General features: G+C 40.4%; 1 protein-coding gene across 3 annotated transcripts in view; it reads right to left on the bottom strand.

Moving 5' to 3' along the window:
- Window positions 1–19344, bottom strand: part of LOC124153942 (ABC transporter G family member 20) — a 277735-nt gene that overhangs the window by 98832 nt on the left and 159559 nt on the right. The window contains exon 1 of one of the 3 annotated variants that reach the window (XM_046527365.1): window positions 3585–5171. The exons of the other annotated variants lie outside the window; for them this stretch is intronic. Coding sequence (XP_046383321.1) covers window positions 3585–3595 — 11 coding nt within the window. The 5' untranslated portion in view covers window positions 3596–5171. Of the gene's footprint in view, window positions 1–3584; window positions 5172–19344 lie in introns of those variants that run through there. 3 annotated transcript variants of the gene reach the window in all.

Here is a 19344-nt window from a genome sequence, read left to right as displayed (position 1 = left end):
ACGATTACGCGATTCCACTAAATTATGAACGATGCATTTTTTCAACGCTTACAGGACCATGACTCTTGCATTCCGGGGTTGCGGCCGTAATGGTTTCATCATGCACGCACATACTGACGGTCGCGATAGAAAAAAAAGCTTCGTCGAATTTCTCAACCAGCTCTTCTTCACTTCGCTCAATAACGCGTTCGCAACCTTCCCCGGTGACGATATGTCATAATCGAAGCCACAGAGAGACAACGATTTGAATATTGATGAACTTTTTTTTTCGATCTACTCAGCCAGAGGTGCGCATCACCCGAGAACCTAGCAGATAATGCTCAGTCAAATTATTTCGAATCATTTTTTCTTTCGATTGATTTCCTTTGCGTGTTATCATTATGGTTACAAGTGCGCAATTTTTCAAATTGTGGCAAACAAATTAAATTAAACAATGCGAAAAAGATAATTTATGTGCATCTGCATCCTTAAACTTTCTTAAATATATTTTCATATAATGGTGTGGGCTTTATTTTTTTGCCGGTAAATAGTTACCGTCAAGTTTGGTCTCCTTTAAAAAAAAAGTTTACACAGGTCCTCTGTGACAGGCATTTGATCCTGAACTGGTGATCGTTTTTACTTCGATTCGAAATTAACTACTGGGCATGCCGTCGCATCTATTTAACATTAAGCGCAACGTACTGTCTAGTCCACGAGTCTAACATACACAAGAGGGATAATCAGATAGTGCGCATGGGACCAAGTCTGAAATTACAAAATCTTAGATCACGCGATTGATTTGATTGGCTGACTGCAACTATAATTTTTATTTTCATAATTTAATTTGTTTCTATTGGATGTTTTACATTTATTAATTATAATACTCATGGAGGAGAAGGATTAGGATTTTGATAAAATCGATTTATAAGTATTGGTTTTTATATTTTTTTCCATTTCCAATAGAAATAACGAAATTGGAGTTCATACTTGTCCTGAGCTTTTGGTTAATTTTCGCAGTCACATTGAGCGGTCAAGTAAATATAAATTTATCTAGGGGAAAAATGATTGAAATAACTTCCGTAAATAAATCGATGCAGTGGTAAACTCACAACTCGCCCGATAGTATCTCAGATGAGGCCATTTGCTCCATGAAGCAAGGGTAAAGAAGGGAGGGCCTAGAGAAACCCTACGCCGGCTTTGGTCTACTCATAACGACAGGCGCAAGGAATATAGCTTAATGTCTCATAAGACGAACGCAGTGTTGAACAAATGAAATACCCCACCCAAGGTGTCCAAGAAGGAATCAGGCTTCCTTTGAAACACATTCCTCAACGTCGGGATTTGAACTTTTGAGTTACCACGATAGATAGCATACACTTTGGCCCCCGTGACTTCTGGATGATGACGAATGAACTTCTACCTTGGATACGACTCGAAGGACGCCGGAGAAATTCGGAAGTTGAAACAGAAGGTGAGATTCAGACGCCCTTCTGCCGAAAAAAAACTAAACAAAAAATAAACGCGAGAAGTCCTTGTCGCTGCGGACAACTGCGATGACCTCCGTGGTACCTTCGCGGGACTTCTCGACGCCTTCTACGGTTCCTCGCGGAAATCGTGAGACCCAAGAGCAGCGTGGAAAAACGCACCCCCCACGATTTTCTCATCGCTCGTAAGCCGAGGAAGGAGTTCCGCGTATACCCGATAGGACCGGCAAGTACCGCTTCCCACGCATCCAACAGGCCACGCGAGACACAAAGAATGGAATTGGTGGTCATTTTGAGCCGGGAAAACCTAGTAATCCACGCAACATCCCCGCAGGAGCCGCTCATGTGGGGCAAGTTGCGAGGCTTACTTGGACGGCGGCTTCCCGGTTGCGTAACTACAGCGATCCAAAATGAGTGGCATTTACACAATTTCATGGTTTCCGCCAAGAAAATGGTACAGTGACGACGACTTTTTAGACTAAAGCCTCTTTCCAATCACTGATTATATTCCTCCAGGTGTTTGCTTATGCGTCATACGTATGCATGAGTCTTCATACCTTCTGCCAAAATTTGAACGGTGAGATATGCAGATGCATGCCAAAAGGAGCCAAGTATTTTTCTGTCCGTAAAATTGCAGTACTACCAGCAATGTCATTCTGATGCAAAAGCAAAAAACTATTCTTACATTGTTGTGATATTTATAAAATCAGATTTTCATTAGACCCATTTGGCGTATGTATTTCCTTTGGGAAAAAAACTTTCAATACGCTATTATTCAACTGCCTTCAACTCATGATGCATATTTAAAGTCATAAAATACTATGAAATTATAGGCGTTGGGCTAGGTAAATTATAAGGCTCTAAGCAAAATTTCAATGGTGTTCCATAAAAGTTGGGTCTTCGTAATAGCAGAATTTTGTAAAAACCTATTCGTTCGTGTCAACGAAAATGTGTTTAAAAACTCTAAGAAAGCAGAGAAAAGCAAGACATTTTTTGTGGTCTGCATGTACCAATAAAATCAATTGAAGCTGAATAGTTGGAAGGAATTAATGTGGATTTTCAGTGTATGGTATGTATATTTGTTAAGCGAGTGGGAATATTATTCAAACATTTCCCATACAACTTCTAGGAATTGCACTAAAGGCAACTATCTTTCGCGTCCACGTAAAGCTAATTTATGTGATTTCATTCAATGAGTATTACTGGAGAGGTATATTTTTCACTAAAAATATATATTACTCGTAAGATGTACATTTACCTTTATTCAAATTATAGCTAATTATAAAATAAACTAGCTTTGTACAACGCATACGTTTTACATTTTTTGCTCGCACCGTTCACCTTTAGCAAGCATTTATGAATCGCAGCAACTATTATGCAAATGAAGAAGGAAAATAAATTCCGTCTCAAAAATATTATGTAATTATTTTTTTCCTCTTCTTATCTTGACCTCGTTTAATACATGTTATAATATTTCCTGGAGTTTAGGTCAACGTATTTTATGAAAACAAGTTTAGCCAACGTTTCGATTTATTTTAAACCATCATCAGGGCTTAACTTTGTTCATATTTATTGATATATTAAGAACAAAGATTCATTGATAGCTACCACAATCTCAAGGCAAAGGTAGCCAAGCAATTTCCAAAAATAATAACGGAAAAAAATGTTTGACCGGTTGCGTCAATCGGAAGCAACAAAAGGTCACACCACATGCAACAAACTTTCAGATCACTTTCAAGATCTTTTGATCCGAGTGGCAATTGCTGCAAAACCAGTCTTCAACGTGCTTTCGAAAAAACGGACACAGGTACCTACTATTTACGGGCAATTCATATTTTTTTCTCTTAAGTAGAAATTGGTGCACTAAGTTCGACAATGGGAACCCTAATTTTTTCAATCAATCCTACTTAAAGAAGAAGATGAAGTAAAAATTCGTAAAGAAGTTGAAAACCCAGAGATTTGTAACGCTATAACTCGCGCTGCCCCACCGGAATAGAAAGTTTTTCGGACCACCAATGAAATCGAGAGTCATTTTTTGTTAATATATACACACCTCATTTTTTCCGAAACTATCTCCCAATCTCGCTTCCCTAGGGAAGAAAAGAACGGGTTCGGACTTACGTTATCAGCATGTTGGCTGCGTTTTTATGTCTCCCGCACTGCGATTCGAAGACACGTTTCGTAGACTGCAACTCCTCACTTCACACCAACCTCGCAGTTTCCTCAGTAATCGCCAGCAACAAAAAAAATATAAAAATCCGTGGTCTATCCAAAGTTGTATAGGTTGGATCCAAATTAATTCTGGCGGCTCCTCTGTTCCTCCAAATGAGTGTCTCCTCCCGTGCTATTCCGACCACTCTCACGGCACAAGCAAGCAATACTATCGAGCACACAGCGCACCAACCGTTTCCTGATCTTCACTTTCTCTTCTCCGCCACCTCTCTTGTCTTCCCTCTCCGTCTCCCACTGAAATAATCCGTTAAACTGAGTGTCTGGACTTTGTTTTGCACGGAAATTTCACTCCAAATCCCGCCACTTGTTTCTGACCACCCACTATGCACACGTCTCCCCTGTCGAAACTAGCAAAGACTTTTCAAAAAGAATAGAGTTTTTCTTCAGAAATTTGTCGGGATCGAATTATTTCTTGGTTGGTAAAATTGAAAAGTATTCAGTTCCACACTGCAAAGGCTGGTGTATTTTTTTAAATCCAAGTTTACGTCTCAGCTGAATCGCAGTTGATTTTCCCAAAGGAATTCTTGCCTGTGAATACTAAGTGTCACTCCACAACTAGGAGCCCTTGAGCTAGAAAGAAAATTCAAGTCAGTTTCCTCTTCGAGTGATCCGTGTTTCTCTTGGGTTGGTAACTCACTGGCCACGGCAAGCAAAGTGTATCCAAAACAAGTCTTCTCCGAGTTTAAATAGCCAATTTTGTTTCTATAGCAATATAATGAATACCACGATGATTATTCACCTTCCTTCACCGGATGGAATGCCTTTCGGGTTCACGGATATGTCACGATGAAACAGCAGTTGTGGTCGTGCCTTGCCAGAAAAACCGCAGAGATGACGGCGTCCAAAAAAGTCGGGTCGACGAATCACACCTTCACGATTCGTACTCGACCGACCGGAAAAAATGGAGGGTCAAAAAGATGACGATTGTTTTTATATTCCTCCGGATCAGCTCCGGTTGGAGGATGAACGTCCACGAGTCATACCGGAGACTCCAAGATGAGGATGCTGCGACTCGTCCAGAACGCAGATGCACGGACGGCACTCAAAGAATCGATGTCAGTCTCTTTAGACGCGGTCGAGTCCGCCGTTTGCCTGTGAGCTGGGCCCGCGCCGAAAACACGAATGCCGACCGAGTCACTGGTTTCCTCCCGTCTGGACTCGACGGAAAAAAATATGATAAAACTTTTACGCTCTCACTTTCACGATGAAGGGTGTGAGGAGAAGGAAAAAAAACACTGCCGCTCCACTCCTCCTTTCCCTTTCTCGATTTATCTCGCCCGAAAGGGAAAAAAAACTTTGGAAGAAGTATAAATGAATGTGTTGGCTTCTTTAAGACTTTTGTCTCTCTCTATCTGCACGCTCCCTCTTGAGTATGTGGGTACGCTTGTTCGATTATTTTCTCCCCGATCCTCAAAGCTTTTTCCGGCGCTTCTGGTCCGCTGCAGCGCTCAAGACGAACTGGACTCGTCGACCGCAAGAGCTCTCCTCCGCCTCCTGTACTAACGCACCCATACACACACACGGTGAGGAACGAACGCACGCGCGACGTCACTAGCGCCGCCCCTTCCACGCGTCTCAAGACCGCAACCTCGTCTTTCCCCCCACCCACTTCCCCCTCCCAAAACGCATGTCTCAACCAGGCATACCCCACCTCCTCTTTTCCTCCCCTCCTCCTCTCCTAACCCCATAATGCTTCTGGATGTTTTTCCATCTTTATTCACCCCCACTTTCGCGGACCCCTCCTCACCTTCCCCCACCCACGGCGATCCCACTGTCCTCCATGTCCACACCACCATTAGATTTGCCCACCGCGTGTGCGTGGAGGGGGTGGCCGATCGCAAGCGACGGAAAGGCAAATCCCGACCTCCCCTATCCTTGCAATAACTCCCTCGCAACTTGTCGTAGGCGCTGCCGCGTGCATACGTACTGCGGGTGAATAAGTACGTGTTTATGAGGATATATTCATAGATGAAGGTGTATCTGGTAATGCGTGGAGGATTTCGTAAAGTTCCACGAATGATGGAATGATGGTATGATCTTTGCATTCCACTATTGACAGATGAAAGTGGGGCATATCATAAATAATAACCCGAACAACATACTTACAGGTATAGCGAACCATTTTATTATCTCATTATTAAAAATAAGAAATACCAGTGGAATAAGGATAATTATAGTTTTTATATATTGATAAACTTGAAAGATACAAAAGGTTAAAGTAATTTACATATTCTTCAACTGTATTGTCCTAGAGGTGAATTTGTCATAATTACATTTAGGTATATGAAAATGAAATATTAGCGAAAAATATTATCTATAATTATTAAATAAAAGCTAGAGAAATGAGGGAATCAATTTTGATGGGGGCCCTTGAACGGAAATGATGGGAGTAATTTCAGAGTAATCATGTCCTGGCGCCACACGTATCAATGTATCAAATAAAGATTCGCTATTTTCTTTGTTTTTCTCGTGCATAGATTGGCACAAAAACTATTGTTTTAAAATTTATCTGACGCAGATTATATGTAACGGCGGTACTTTTCCACCCATAACTCAATTTAAAAGGTAGCTCCACGCGTTTTCTCTGAGTCACGCAGTCGCGGAAATAACATTCCCGCAATCAATACATTCACTTAGTCTCGTTAATGGCGTCATCACCTGGAAATCTTCCTCTCCATCTCACGTCCGAAGGCTCTCAGCTCTGCTGTAACCCGAGGAGTGGGCTCATAAGTCACCGAGGGGAACATGAGCGTGTGGAGCAGTGCGGGGAATCACCGATCGGTGACACGGAGATTAAAGAGACGTCATGTCAGCACGGGGCGAGTTCAAACCGCGACGCCTACCCAGAAGACTCCCGGGAGAAGTGACAACGCGCCCTATCAAGAGATCTGGGGGCTGAAGATCCTCATCACTTCGTCTTATACTACATATATGAGGCATGAAGCATTAAATCCCAAGGCTTGAAGTCGCAGCTACCCATCTACTTTCATCTATAGAGCAGTGGCGTAACTAGGAATATGCTTTGGGGGACTGGGATGGCCTGGGGTGGCGCTTCCCCCCAGGCAACGGGGGGTCCGGAAAAATTTTTGACAAATGACATGCCTGGAAATATATTTTAAATCATTTTGGCACCAAAAATGAAACTATAAGCAGATGCTGTTATAAAATTTCAAAACTATTCAATAGTTTTAAATATTTTTTTTATTTCTCTGAGGCTTTGGGGGGGGGGGATCTATCCCCTCATCCCCCCCCATAGTTACGCCACTGCTATAGAGTATAATATACCCTAGTTTCGGGCTGCGCATACGCAGTGCAACACACGTGGCGAGTGACTCTTGCGGTCCAGGAGTCATCTTCTATTAGTCAAATCCCTCATGATTCTTCCCGACAAAATTTTGATTCTGAGATCAATATTTTCACCTATTAACGCATTTTATTGATCGAATATCAAATATTGCATCAATTAATTAGAAAAAAAAGCTTTAAATTCATCAGCGACGTTCAAACATATTAAACGGGAAAAATAATCGAAGTGGAGAATTACATACTTTAAGGAAACCCACTTGTTGTTGTTGTTGGGTGGTCGTGGGTTGTTTTTAGTGGTCGTAGTGAACCGTGCGAGCGCAGTTAAGAACCGTGCCCAGTTAAGTAATAGATGCTAATAATGGACTTTACTTTATTTCGATTAAATTTATGACAAAATCGCGGAAATGAGAGCTCCTCCCATTTCCCTCCCGAGACAGCCGCTCTACGCAAGCCGTCGCATCCTAGACTGGTAAGGAGAATTGCACCCCCAATGGAAAATTACCCGCCCCCTCTCGGCAGTGGGATCGGCCTTGGTTGAGGTCGCTGCATCCCTTGCAGACTCGCCCGACCGACTGGCGCCCGCCGCCACGTTAAATATTATACCCATCGCATTGCTGCCGATGGATGCGAGGGATTTCCCGCTGAGGTTACTCATGACACCTCTGGCATTGAGTTCGAGTAAGCTGGGGATGGATGGTTACGAGATGGTATGTTTTTTTGCGAAGGAAGAACCTCCTACAATCAGGGGCGCAGCTAGGAATTAAGGCTAAGGGGGGGTTTCAGGCGCAACTAATACTTGGGGCATGGGGCCATGGCATACCCGCCAGGATGAGCGGGAGGTGCGGAGGCCCTCTGCCAGAAAAAATTAAGATAAATGGTTTAAAATTGTTAGTTTTACGGCCTTCTGAGGGATATTTTATTGATCCTCACACTATTTTATAAGTTATATTAATCCAATTAAGTAAAATGTATTCACCTTAAAAATTTCTGTGAGCTCGGGGGGGGGGGTTTATCCCCCAAACTCCCCCCCTCGCTGCGCCACTGCCCACGAGAACATTAATTTGAACACGCTATGGCGTGGCCAGAGCGCACTTAATCACAGCGGATAATTTCGCCGTTGCTAGCAGAAACCGGTGCTTCCAAGTAAAATCAGAAGTGAAAGCTACTTAAAATCGGGCTTCTAATGGCCAACGATGAGTGTTAGAAAATCTGGCATTTTAAATCATTACCAACATCACACAAAACTCGTTCATTTGAGACCCGAATAGGAGAAAATAAGTCATTTTAGAACCGAAATTCATCTCGTTAACTAATTGTTACCGTTTGAACGTCACTAAATCACTCGTTAACTGTCGGGGTTACTACGGGTGGAAGTAACTGATTATATTAGTAGCAGGTATCCATAATCGCAGCTTAACGAGTAACAGTAATTAAGTTACAGGTTCGGCAACATGCTTGAGACATTCCTTTCCTCGCGCTGTAAGCATGTTTACAGTTAAAATCGACTATCACTGCGTAACTCCCCTAAATTCTTCCACCCAGGTATTGCTTTGGGTTGGGACCTTTACAGACAGATTTTTGGGAAATATGAGCATTTTCTCTATAGGCACGAGTATGAGATGATTATTTTTAACTTTCCTAAAGACTGTCGAAATTATATTATGTTTAACAAGAAAAAAATGACACCTATGTTAGGTACGAATTTTAAGTAGGAGTAAGGAGGTACCTATGCCGAATGTTCATGAATAAACATTTTGCACAGATACCTCCTAAATATAATCTCGGAATGTCGAATATTTAAGCTGAATGAATCGAGAAAATCGACGCATAATTAATGCGTTTAGAATAGGGAAGAATGCAAGGGGATATGGATTAAATTATCAAGAACCCTAGATTTCCACTTACTTAAGTGGACAATTAGGCAAGTCTAATTATATCAAGTAGCAATTTGCACGCCGCCACAGCGTATCTCGGTGCAAGCAGAAAGATTCCGGAAGGTATGGAAAGCTCATAAATCAAATGCATTCCAAACCATGAGAGGGCTCCGCTCATGGAGGTCAGTGAGTTGAACTCAGCGCCTCAAAGTTCATATAAGTGGACGCGGTGATTTGCCGAGATTCCCATACATGACCAAGCCCAATTGTTGATTCAATACCTCGATAAAATCCCTTCACTTCACGATCACTCGGAGAAACATCAACCCGTGTGATTTACCTCCAATTAGCGAGAAACTGCAGTTTTAATCGGAATATCCCCTCAACGCGATCATTTTTTCATCTTCACCGTAATATTCCATTCTCAGTAAACGGACGCTGACGTAAGGAATATGGCCCAAGGAATCTTTCTCCTATGTCTATTATATGAAAGAATGCATGTGTGGTAAAAGTAATCAGGGGCGCAGCTAGGAATTAAGGCTGGGGGGGGGGGGGTTAGGTGCAACTAATACCGGGGTGTGTGGGGATATAGAATACCCACCAGGATAAACGGTAGGTGCGAGATTAACAAATTGCGGAATTTTAAGATAAATGGTTCAAAATGGTGAGTTTTACGGCTTTCTGAGGGATATTTTATTAATATTTACACTATTATGTTAGTAATATCAATCCAATTAAGTAAAATGGATTAAACTTAAAATTTCTCTGAGCTCTTGGGGGGGGGGGGTATATCCCCCAAAACCCCCCCTCGCTGCGCCACAGAAAGTAATTACCTAAGTCGGGCCAAGATTATAGTCTACGTGCGGTTGCTTCTCACTTTACAATGGATAGAAATGAAAAATTTACTGACCAAAACTCAAAAATGTTAATTGTTCCAATTCGGAAGCTAGCAGTTAGAATATCTGCTTGTCGCTGAAATATTCAAGCCATTATTAGCTATTTCCAATCATTAGTAACATGTTAAATTCTAAATTTTCATTCCTTATATGTTTCTGAAAAAAATGCGTCACTCTAATGTGCATTTCTCTTTTAACTTAAAATCCGTAACTTTCAGAGGTGTCATAATGAAGAGCAGGAGCAATTTCCACAATTTTAAATTTATTGGTACTACCGGTTTCGCTTGACAGCATCATAAGGTACAATATATCAAGTGTGCAACGTCTTAAATAAGAAATCGCCTGAAACCTCAGATTATATTCAGAGGCGTCATATATTTTTTCTATCGAATGCATAAATCATTAGTTTTGTCAACAAAATGAGCCGATTTCAAAGTATTTTTAAAGCATTACCGTGATTGCCAAATTTGGCTGCCTATACCTATGAATATCGAATTTTCATATTACCGATGAGATCACGTAAATTTATGAGAGGTAGATTTCAAGTTGCATTCATAGAAATGATAAGGTATCAATACAAATTACCAAAAAGGAAACGTGTGCGGTTTTTTTTAATGTTACTTAATTAACAATACTAGAAATGATAATCTCTGAAAAGTTTACAATGATAGCATGTAAAGGGTAGAATTGCAAGGGCTAAGACTACTGTCCATTCCATTATATTCAACGAAAGATGTCGGCCGACAGATTCCGAGCAACCAATATTCTTTTCATTATCACTCCCTTTCGCTAGCATCTTATTCTAACTTACGAAATTCTTATAAATTACGCCATTCATTACACTGCAGTTGCTTGTTTCATTGATCCCGCTTCAATGAAGAAATTACCAGTCACTGGCTTGGTTTCACACCGATAGGGATGGGCCAATTCCATTGGCTAAACCAGGAAACGGAGGCGAGACTATAATCGTGAGAGTATTGAAGGATAATGAGGGTCCTCACCCGACCAATCCAGAAAAAAACGGAAGTCGTCCATCGGCGGGAATTTCGCAGAGAGATACCAGTGGACACGCCCAAGCGCAGAATTGCCAAAAAAGAACAATGCAGATGGAGTAACACGCTAAATTACACGAATCAAATAAGGAATCGGAATTGAAAATGAATCTCGGCGCTAATAGCGCAGGCTAGATGTGGGTATGCAAGAAATTACTACAGCGAATGCCATTGGGGTGACTGTCATTACATGAGAGAAGTATTACATTACAATATAACTAAATTCACTAAGACAGGAATGTAACCACAGACCTTACAGAGTCAATGTACAGATAGCAACGTTAAATATCCTGTTTCTAAGTGTTGTATCAATTCAGAACCTCAACATCTTGAGGCAATCATGCGGACTAATTTTATCATTGGATAGTAACCAAAATTATCACATGCGCGTGGTCTCATCGCATACAGATTTGTCTGTCTAATGAATTTTCATTAAAATGTGAGCGGATGAGCCAAATTTACAACATTCTATCCCAGAAGCAGACATATTTCCCAAATATTTCAGAAAAAATGATGATGGAGACGCACTCAGTTAATGCACTGCAGCAAACAAAAACGTTACTTTTTAAGTATGTAACACCTACTGTCTATAATGTTTATTTACTTTAATATTCATTATCCCATTCAGCTCTTTTCAAACCACTTTTTAGCACTGTATAACTAAGCAGTCCTAAGCCGGTAGAGGCCGGAAATCAATAGAAGACTTCAAAAAACTGGCTTGGATAGCTACATAAATAGAGAAGAAAATGAAAAAAGGTAATGAGGAGGAAATTAAATAGATAAATGATGAAAGAAGTCATCAGGGCATATCATGCAGGGATAGAACGAGGGGCCGAAAGAAACAAAGAGAAATGACGAGAAGTAGAAGGCAACGAACGTAAGGTAAAAGAAAAAATCAGCTGAGACAAAATGATAGAAATGACTCTGATAGAAAAATAAGTAATGCGATGAATAAAAACATGCAACCGATAAAGGCTTCTGCTGATAAATATTTGGTATATTTTAAGCAAGCCTTTCATAGTGCGAAGTAAATGTTATGACCTGGTTGACGATCTATTAGAGGAATTTTACTTAGAGCACGCACCCTTTTACCTCAAGTATAGTCAAAACATAAAAGCTGTGTTTAATGATTAAAGATATCAATCCAGCTAACTTCACATAATCTCCGCTTATCAAATACTGAATCTGTGGCACGCATTACAAGAATGTTAAACGTGAGTTTACGATAAACCCGCACATTTAGTGAGGAGTCGAAGTGGTGTGATGGTGGGGAAAAATTACTGCGGCAAAGGGGCAATCGAATCAGCTTCATTAATCTCTCAGCAGACCACTTTTCTCCTTTCGCCCGTCCTTGAGTTCGAAAAGCGACATGGTCTGGCAAGCCCGAGTACGAGGACCGCAAAATTATCGAGAGGGAATGGTTTAGTTCTTGCTTATTACCCGTATCTCTACGTTTAAAATTCCATCAAAAAGCTTGACATTTCGAGGAAAATGCTCCGTAAGACGGGACTACGTGTTATGATCTCCTGAGTAATTTGAGTGTACGGAACGACTAACTTTTCAGTCTTTTTGCACCATACAGCGTACATTCGTCAGCTTATACAAGAATTGCGAGACCTATGGCGATAATAGAAGCAAATACAATTGTGAAATGGCTGTATTTTGATGCTTAATAAAGCGAAATAGTGAGAGGGCAAATTCAGATTCTATTTCTTAGGACTTATCCGTGTCTTACTTGGTACGTGATGTATCTTTAATACGACTCTAGATGTTTGTGCTGTCAGCCTAATGCTCAACTATAAGAAAGGAAAGAAAAAAGTGCGTACATTACTTTTCGCACCATGTTCTAAAAGCTTTCAGCGAAAGAATACCACTAAACTGAAGCACCTTCTTACTTCTTTCTACGCCCGCAAAAAATTCTATCATACGCCGAGGATGGGACTATAGCTCGGTTTCGGGACCTCTTAATTCATCTGTAATAACGCCGGAAACGTAAAAAAGCATTAGTATATTTCCCAGCGAGCACCCTCCGTGAAACATAGTTGCCACTAGTAAAGGCCTATGCAGATAGATAACAGCTTGCTATATTGCAAACATTACTTCCATTACCAAATTATGTTTGTCACGCAAATCGACTTTTATCTGGTTAAATGATAAAAATTTATAGTAGATAGTTAATTTCATAGCCTCTCATGGCGAGTCTCATTAAATTACCCCTTCTATCTCCTTAATTTATGATTCCAGCGTTGAAGCGTTATTCTAAAAAACAGAACAATCCGGAAAATACAATGGCATGTTATTTCATTGAACCTTTAAACAAATATAATTGTATATTATCGTTTTAATCGCAAGAAGTTTCGTAAAAAAATAAGAGTATTTGCAACAGAACTTGAGTTTTCAAGTTCAAAAAAAAATTTCTAAAAGAAATAAAATTTAAAAATTGCTATCATTAACGTCGATCTTTGATTATTGCAACGTATGAAAACCAGAATTAGCATATCCAAAAGTGTTCAACTTGACATCAAATAAGATTTATACGATCACAGCTCACTCAATATCTGCGTGTTTAATCCCCTCGCCCAACAGCAATGACGCTGTTGTAATGTAAGCAATGAAATTCTTGTACTTCTATCAAATATGACTTAGGAGTACGAAAAAATAAAGTTTTTGCATTGACAGAAGAGGCAACACCACCAAAAACCTGCACTGCTAATTTGGCACTAGATCGAAAATAGCCAGAGGAGGAAAGAAGCTTTGCTTGACACAAACACTGCGGCAGCTTAACGCAAGTGGATCGCGGGGGGGATTTCCCAGTGACCCCGCCCCCGAGAGTTGGCCTTCTGTGGAAGAGACTTTGCTTAGTGTCGAGGGCGAACGAGTATTACATCCTCCCGTTGAGTCACACTCACCACTACCGGGAGACGAGAATATAACTGGACGGGCGGCCGCGGAATTCAGATGCCAACGCCTCTCTCGAAGGAGATTTTTCCCATGTCGAAACGAGCAATTTCGAATGCACTCGGACCTTGAAGCCGGAGGCATTTCCGCTAGCGGACTGAGAACGAGATAATAGTGTCATGGGGGTCGACGAAAACAGCGGGGTCGCCCTCGCGGAGCAGGTCTCGGAGTTGGAGGAAACCATTATGGAGACATGGGTGACCCCGAGGAGAAGCGCTCGAATGAAATTCGGGAACCTAGATGAAGGTCACCACGCGAGGAGACCAGTGCGAACTGAAAATGACAGACAAAATCCGCTCACGGGACATCATTAGGTCATTTATGTATATAATGAACAAAAGGGGGCCGATTACGCTACCTTGTGGGACACCTGATACCCCTTCATCAGAGGTAATTCCGTCAAGATAAGGTTCCACAACGACTGCGCGAACCAAAATACTCAAGAAATATTCAACGGAGTTCGGCGAGATGTTGTGGAACATAATGATACAATGATAAATGAAGAGCAAACTTAGTGCATGTCCACAGTGATTTATTTGTTACGACGCGTTTCAGCGACCTTACTTTGCTATCATCAGGTACAAAATTTTGTACCTGATGATAGCAAAGTAAGGTCGCTGAAACGCGTCGTAACAAATAAATCACTGTAGACATGCACTAAGTTTGCTCTTCATTTATCATTAATACTCAAGAAATTCAACCCGAAGGTTAGATTGATGGGTGAGGATAGATTTTACCCTAGACTAAGCCGAAGCCGTGTGAATATTAAACATTCATGGTAGGGGGCAGCTCCTCTCCATAGGCCACCTTGCACTCACAGAGTTTTTAATTTTAGGATATCCGATGGTCTCGAACACGTTTGAACCCAAGACCCTTCGATCAGCAGCCTACCTATTAGGCTACCGCGCTCCCCTAAACCAAAGTATAGTACTAAATATCATGGAATTGCTATATGCATATTCCAAAATTTAAAATCACCAAGATCGTACACTTATAATCGCTCCATGAAATTCAATAGTGAATGATATTGCACTGATTGCACTTTATTCTTGAAATTCTCCGCCCTTTTCAAGCTAAAAATCAGTATTGTTATCATAAAACATCATGCAGTAAGTGTATTTTGAAACTGAAATTTCATTTTTCATACCTCTGAAAAATAAAACATGTCTAAAGAGGCGCTAATTGTTAGCACAGATCCTCTTTATTTCCTCTGTCTTAATGTTGGTATTATTGCGATTTAATGATTGAAGTGAAGGAATAATATGCAATATAATAGTTCCCAATTATTGTAATTATTAAAAAACTTATAAATTCAATTCATAAATTCAATGAAATTATAAATAAAAAAATATTCGTTTTTCAAAGTTCACAAAAGTAAATTTCAGGGTTAGACCAGTAGCCAGGATAAAGGGTCACCTCTCGCGGTCTGCCTATGAATGGATCCTCTTCCTTATGTTACTCAATCTTTATTGAACGTTTACTAAATTACTTGATATTCCAATCCTTCTCCAAAAGAACGAATTGAGAAATGTTCACCCTGGCGGTAAATGCTCAAAGTTAAGCCTCTTCTATCTAGCTATATAAGATAATTGATTTCGAGCGATTCCTTCAATCCCCACGGAATTGACAAGAAAAAGCTTCGTCTCGAAAAACACGGACAAAGGAAGATAAATAATTTTACTGATCACGGAATTAATATTTCATCACTGGTTGGATCCATTCGCAGGGATTGGGATGGAAGTATTCACGCGGGAAACCACAGTAGAAAATTCTCCGTAATTGCGCGTAAGGCTACATAATGACGCATCTGAACATTTATGCCACTAATCTGACTTGATGACGCCGTTCTAAAACAGAAAATCATTAGACATTACTTAACATTGCTGAAGCTGCCATCAAAGTAATTGATACGCTACGAGAAAAGAGACATCGGGTGGAATAACTAAATCCGAAGGAACCTCGCATAATGCACTCCCAAGAATGCAATTTTAGCCCTTCATCAAACACCAAGTTGTGTTCGTAATGCAAAAATAGCCTTGGTGGGGCAAGAAATCTTAGGCATAAAAACAGCATTATTTTCGATGAAATAGGCAGCAATTGCATGTTTCTTGTTTTATAAGTTACACGTGACACCTGCACCGACGTCCTTCGACTTTTTTATTCTTGGAATAACAATCTGCTCTCAACCAACTTTTCCATTCCTAGTTCCCCACTCCAGCGCCCTCTCCTTCGACCCCTCCTTGTTCAGCTCACATGACCATCCATGGCAGTACGCCAACGAAAAGATATCGCGTATTTCCCATCTTACCGCATGCACGTTACTGGAACATAAGTAGTGGCCGATAGAGGCTCGCTGGGTAAATCCCTAGGATAATTTGTCTTATCTCCAGAAATCGATACCACGCGATGCCACAGCGTGGAAATCCAAAGAATAAAAACTGCCCACAACTCGAACCTGGATTTTCCACATTCTGTTAACAATGTGAAACAGACTGAGATATTTTTGGAGCATATAAGACGTCTAGATGAAAAATGGTTTCTCTCTGGATTATAATATAGCTAGTTTCTTTCACTTCATCCAGGAGACTCCAAACCTATTACGGAGACAATATCAAATCCTGGCAACAGGACTTTAAGGCCGTTTTACACGGTACACGGAATTGCGCAGGTTAGAGCTGCATTAATTTCTAAAATAGCATGGAATTGCGCGAATGCATGAACGAAATTAGAACAGGGTATATTTTGCCGTCTCGCATCCACGCCTTCTCGCATGTGTTCTAGCAATTCACCGCCTTACACGGCGCACGTACGTCAGATTGCGCAATTCCGTGTACCGTGTAAAACGGCCTTTAGACATCGTGAATATGAAGTCTTAAATACTAAAATTAACGTCCGCCATTTTGTGACTACAGGGTAGCAAAACTTAAAAATTTTGAAACCGTATTGAATAATATACAACAGTACCTATATAAATAGATAGCATTATTGTCACCTCCAGGAAATATTCCGATTGCGTCAGAAGCAAATTCATCCGCACGATTTTTGAAGAAAACTCATCTCACTTTTCGCACCTGTAACTAAAAAATGCAGGATGGATATGAAAATCAGCACCCCATCCTTAGATGCCCCACAATTTTTTTAGTATTTTTGTAAGGTTTTAAGGGACTGCTGCGAAAAAATCATTTAATGACTCAGGCCACCTTTTTCGATTTCAATTCACAGTATTTCGGCTCTATTTCACTTACGCTACATTAAAACGAGCACATCGGACGCGATTCAGAATCTACAATCCTCGCTTAGAGCCCACTCCTTTTCCCCATATCTTTCAACCTTTTTACGCGTTACCTGCAGCACCTAGTTCACTGCCTAAAAATCTAGTTAGCCTTACCACCTTTAATTTGTACAATTCGTGCTTCGTTATCTTCAAAAGAATCATTGCAATATTTGCCGCTTCTCACTCATCAATCCTCTCTTTTTGCTCAATATACTCCTGTTTCCTTCTCCAAACCCATCAAATTTCTTGAAAGAAAATTGCATAAGATGCAAAATATTTAGGAATAACTTCTACTCTACTCTACTGCAGTGGCCATTCGAAACGTTGAAGGTCTTTGGCTTCACCAACTAGGAGCCTCCACGTTCTCCGGTCGCCTGCCATATCCAGCTGTACTCCCATCTTCCTGACATCCTTCTTAACTTCATCGCCCAAGCGCATTCTTGGTCTTCCTAATGGTCTTCTGCCATCGGGTTTGCCTTCCAGAACTTTTACAGCATTGTATCCTCACTTCCTTTATGGAGGTGGTCCAGCCATCTTATTCTCTTGCTTTTAATTCTTCCCACGATATCAGCTCCTTTGTATAGGTCTCTCAACTCTTTGTTATTCCTAATTCTCTATCTTTCTCCTTCCTTCTTTGGACCTTATATTCTTGTTAAAACTTTGTTTTCAATAGTGATGAGCTTCTTTTTAGGAATATCCACGATTCCGATCTAATCGGAGTTAAGATCGACCGATTCCAACTCATAATTAACAGAAGCTGAAGACACAGCGCGAACATCCAACAGCAAACTGCCGACCAAAGGCATCATACAAGTTGATTGCGATTCGGGCCGAAAATCATGAAGACCTAAACCCTCACCATCACGCCGTTGGGGTTACCAGAAAGTTATGAGGCCGTGTTCAATAGTGGTTCATAAAGTTACTGCTTCCAATAAAATTTCTCTTTTTGACAATATAATCCCTCACATCAAGTATAAAGGGCATTAAAATTCCGAAAATACTTGCACAGTACAATTTTTTCGTCTAATTTCAAAGCTATTTACAAAAAATTAAACAAAATAATCAAGCAAAATTGCTTGTTAGTGCTGGATCACAGGTTGTGGGGAGCTATTTACGACATATAGAATTTATTTTCTGAAACTATGAGACAACATATTAAATAAAACTAGGTTTCGTATTCATTGATTCCTATCTCAAGTCAATGACTCCGAGTGTGACGGTGATATAATAGCCAATAAGCTATCAGTCACCAAGGGTCTTTCCCACTACGCTTCATTGCATTGTTGGTATTTTAAACGGTGCAGTGACCCGACGGGAATTATGGGAATATAATAATGATTCATAGAGAGTGAGTCAATGGTTAGATTTCATTACAATTCTGTTACGATTCTCTGCAGGGAATGGCTCACATTCACTCGGTTCGTGCGCACCAATTGTCCTTGCACAATTGACCACGGCAAATAATGCATTTACGCTCCGTCAACTCGTGTTATACCTGTGAGAGTTCAATCTATTGAAGCAAACACAACATAGTAATGTGAATTCAAGCTTGTCGCAGAAATTCGGAAAATGGAATAATATTTGATGGCCTTGTATTTACGAGGGAGCAAAAAATATTTAAAATACACTTTGCTCTAAAAATGAATCAACTGCATGATATAGCTCTCTCCTGGTACGCTTTTCAGAGAATACGCCTTAGATTATTCAACTGAGCCTACATATGAACACATGCATTATCTATCAGTTGAAAATTAGAAGTATATACCCTAAAGCCAATTAAATTAGGAATTAAAGTCTCCAAAACCGGTATTGCGGTTGACTAGGCAACCGTCATTGGGGAGGAGAATGTGTCTTAACATATTTTTTGGAGGTTTTTCTTTTAATTGACTATAGAAAAATTTCGATTTCAGCTAATTAGAGCTCCTCCTAATTTTTACATCCATCAGTTAATTTTGTCACTCGGATTTCCGTTTTCATGCTTATTTTTTTACTCTTTATTCTCCTTTACGGTCATGAATTCAATGGTTGTAATTTAAAAGTGTTTTATTTTGGGGAGGAAAATCTTTGATTTGGGTTCCATATGGACTACGGACGGAAAATCTTTTGGAATAGCAACACAATGAGAACTAGCTTTACGGGCTGACTACCATTATAGGATATGAAAAGATCATCATGTAACCAAGAAAATTGATTTTACTGTCATGGGTCAACCATATAATCGCCATATCGCGCAAAAATAGGTGCTTGAATCTAGCAAAGGAGATTCATGTTCTCAAATATTTTGTAGTA

This window comes from Ischnura elegans, chromosome 2 (assembly GCF_921293095.1).
Source record: "Ischnura elegans chromosome 2, ioIscEleg1.1, whole genome shotgun sequence".
Lineage (NCBI taxonomy): Eukaryota > Metazoa > Arthropoda > Insecta > Odonata > Coenagrionidae > Ischnura > Ischnura elegans.
The sequence above is the reverse complement of the archived record's forward strand: the minus strand, read 5'-3'. Positions and strand labels throughout refer to the sequence as shown.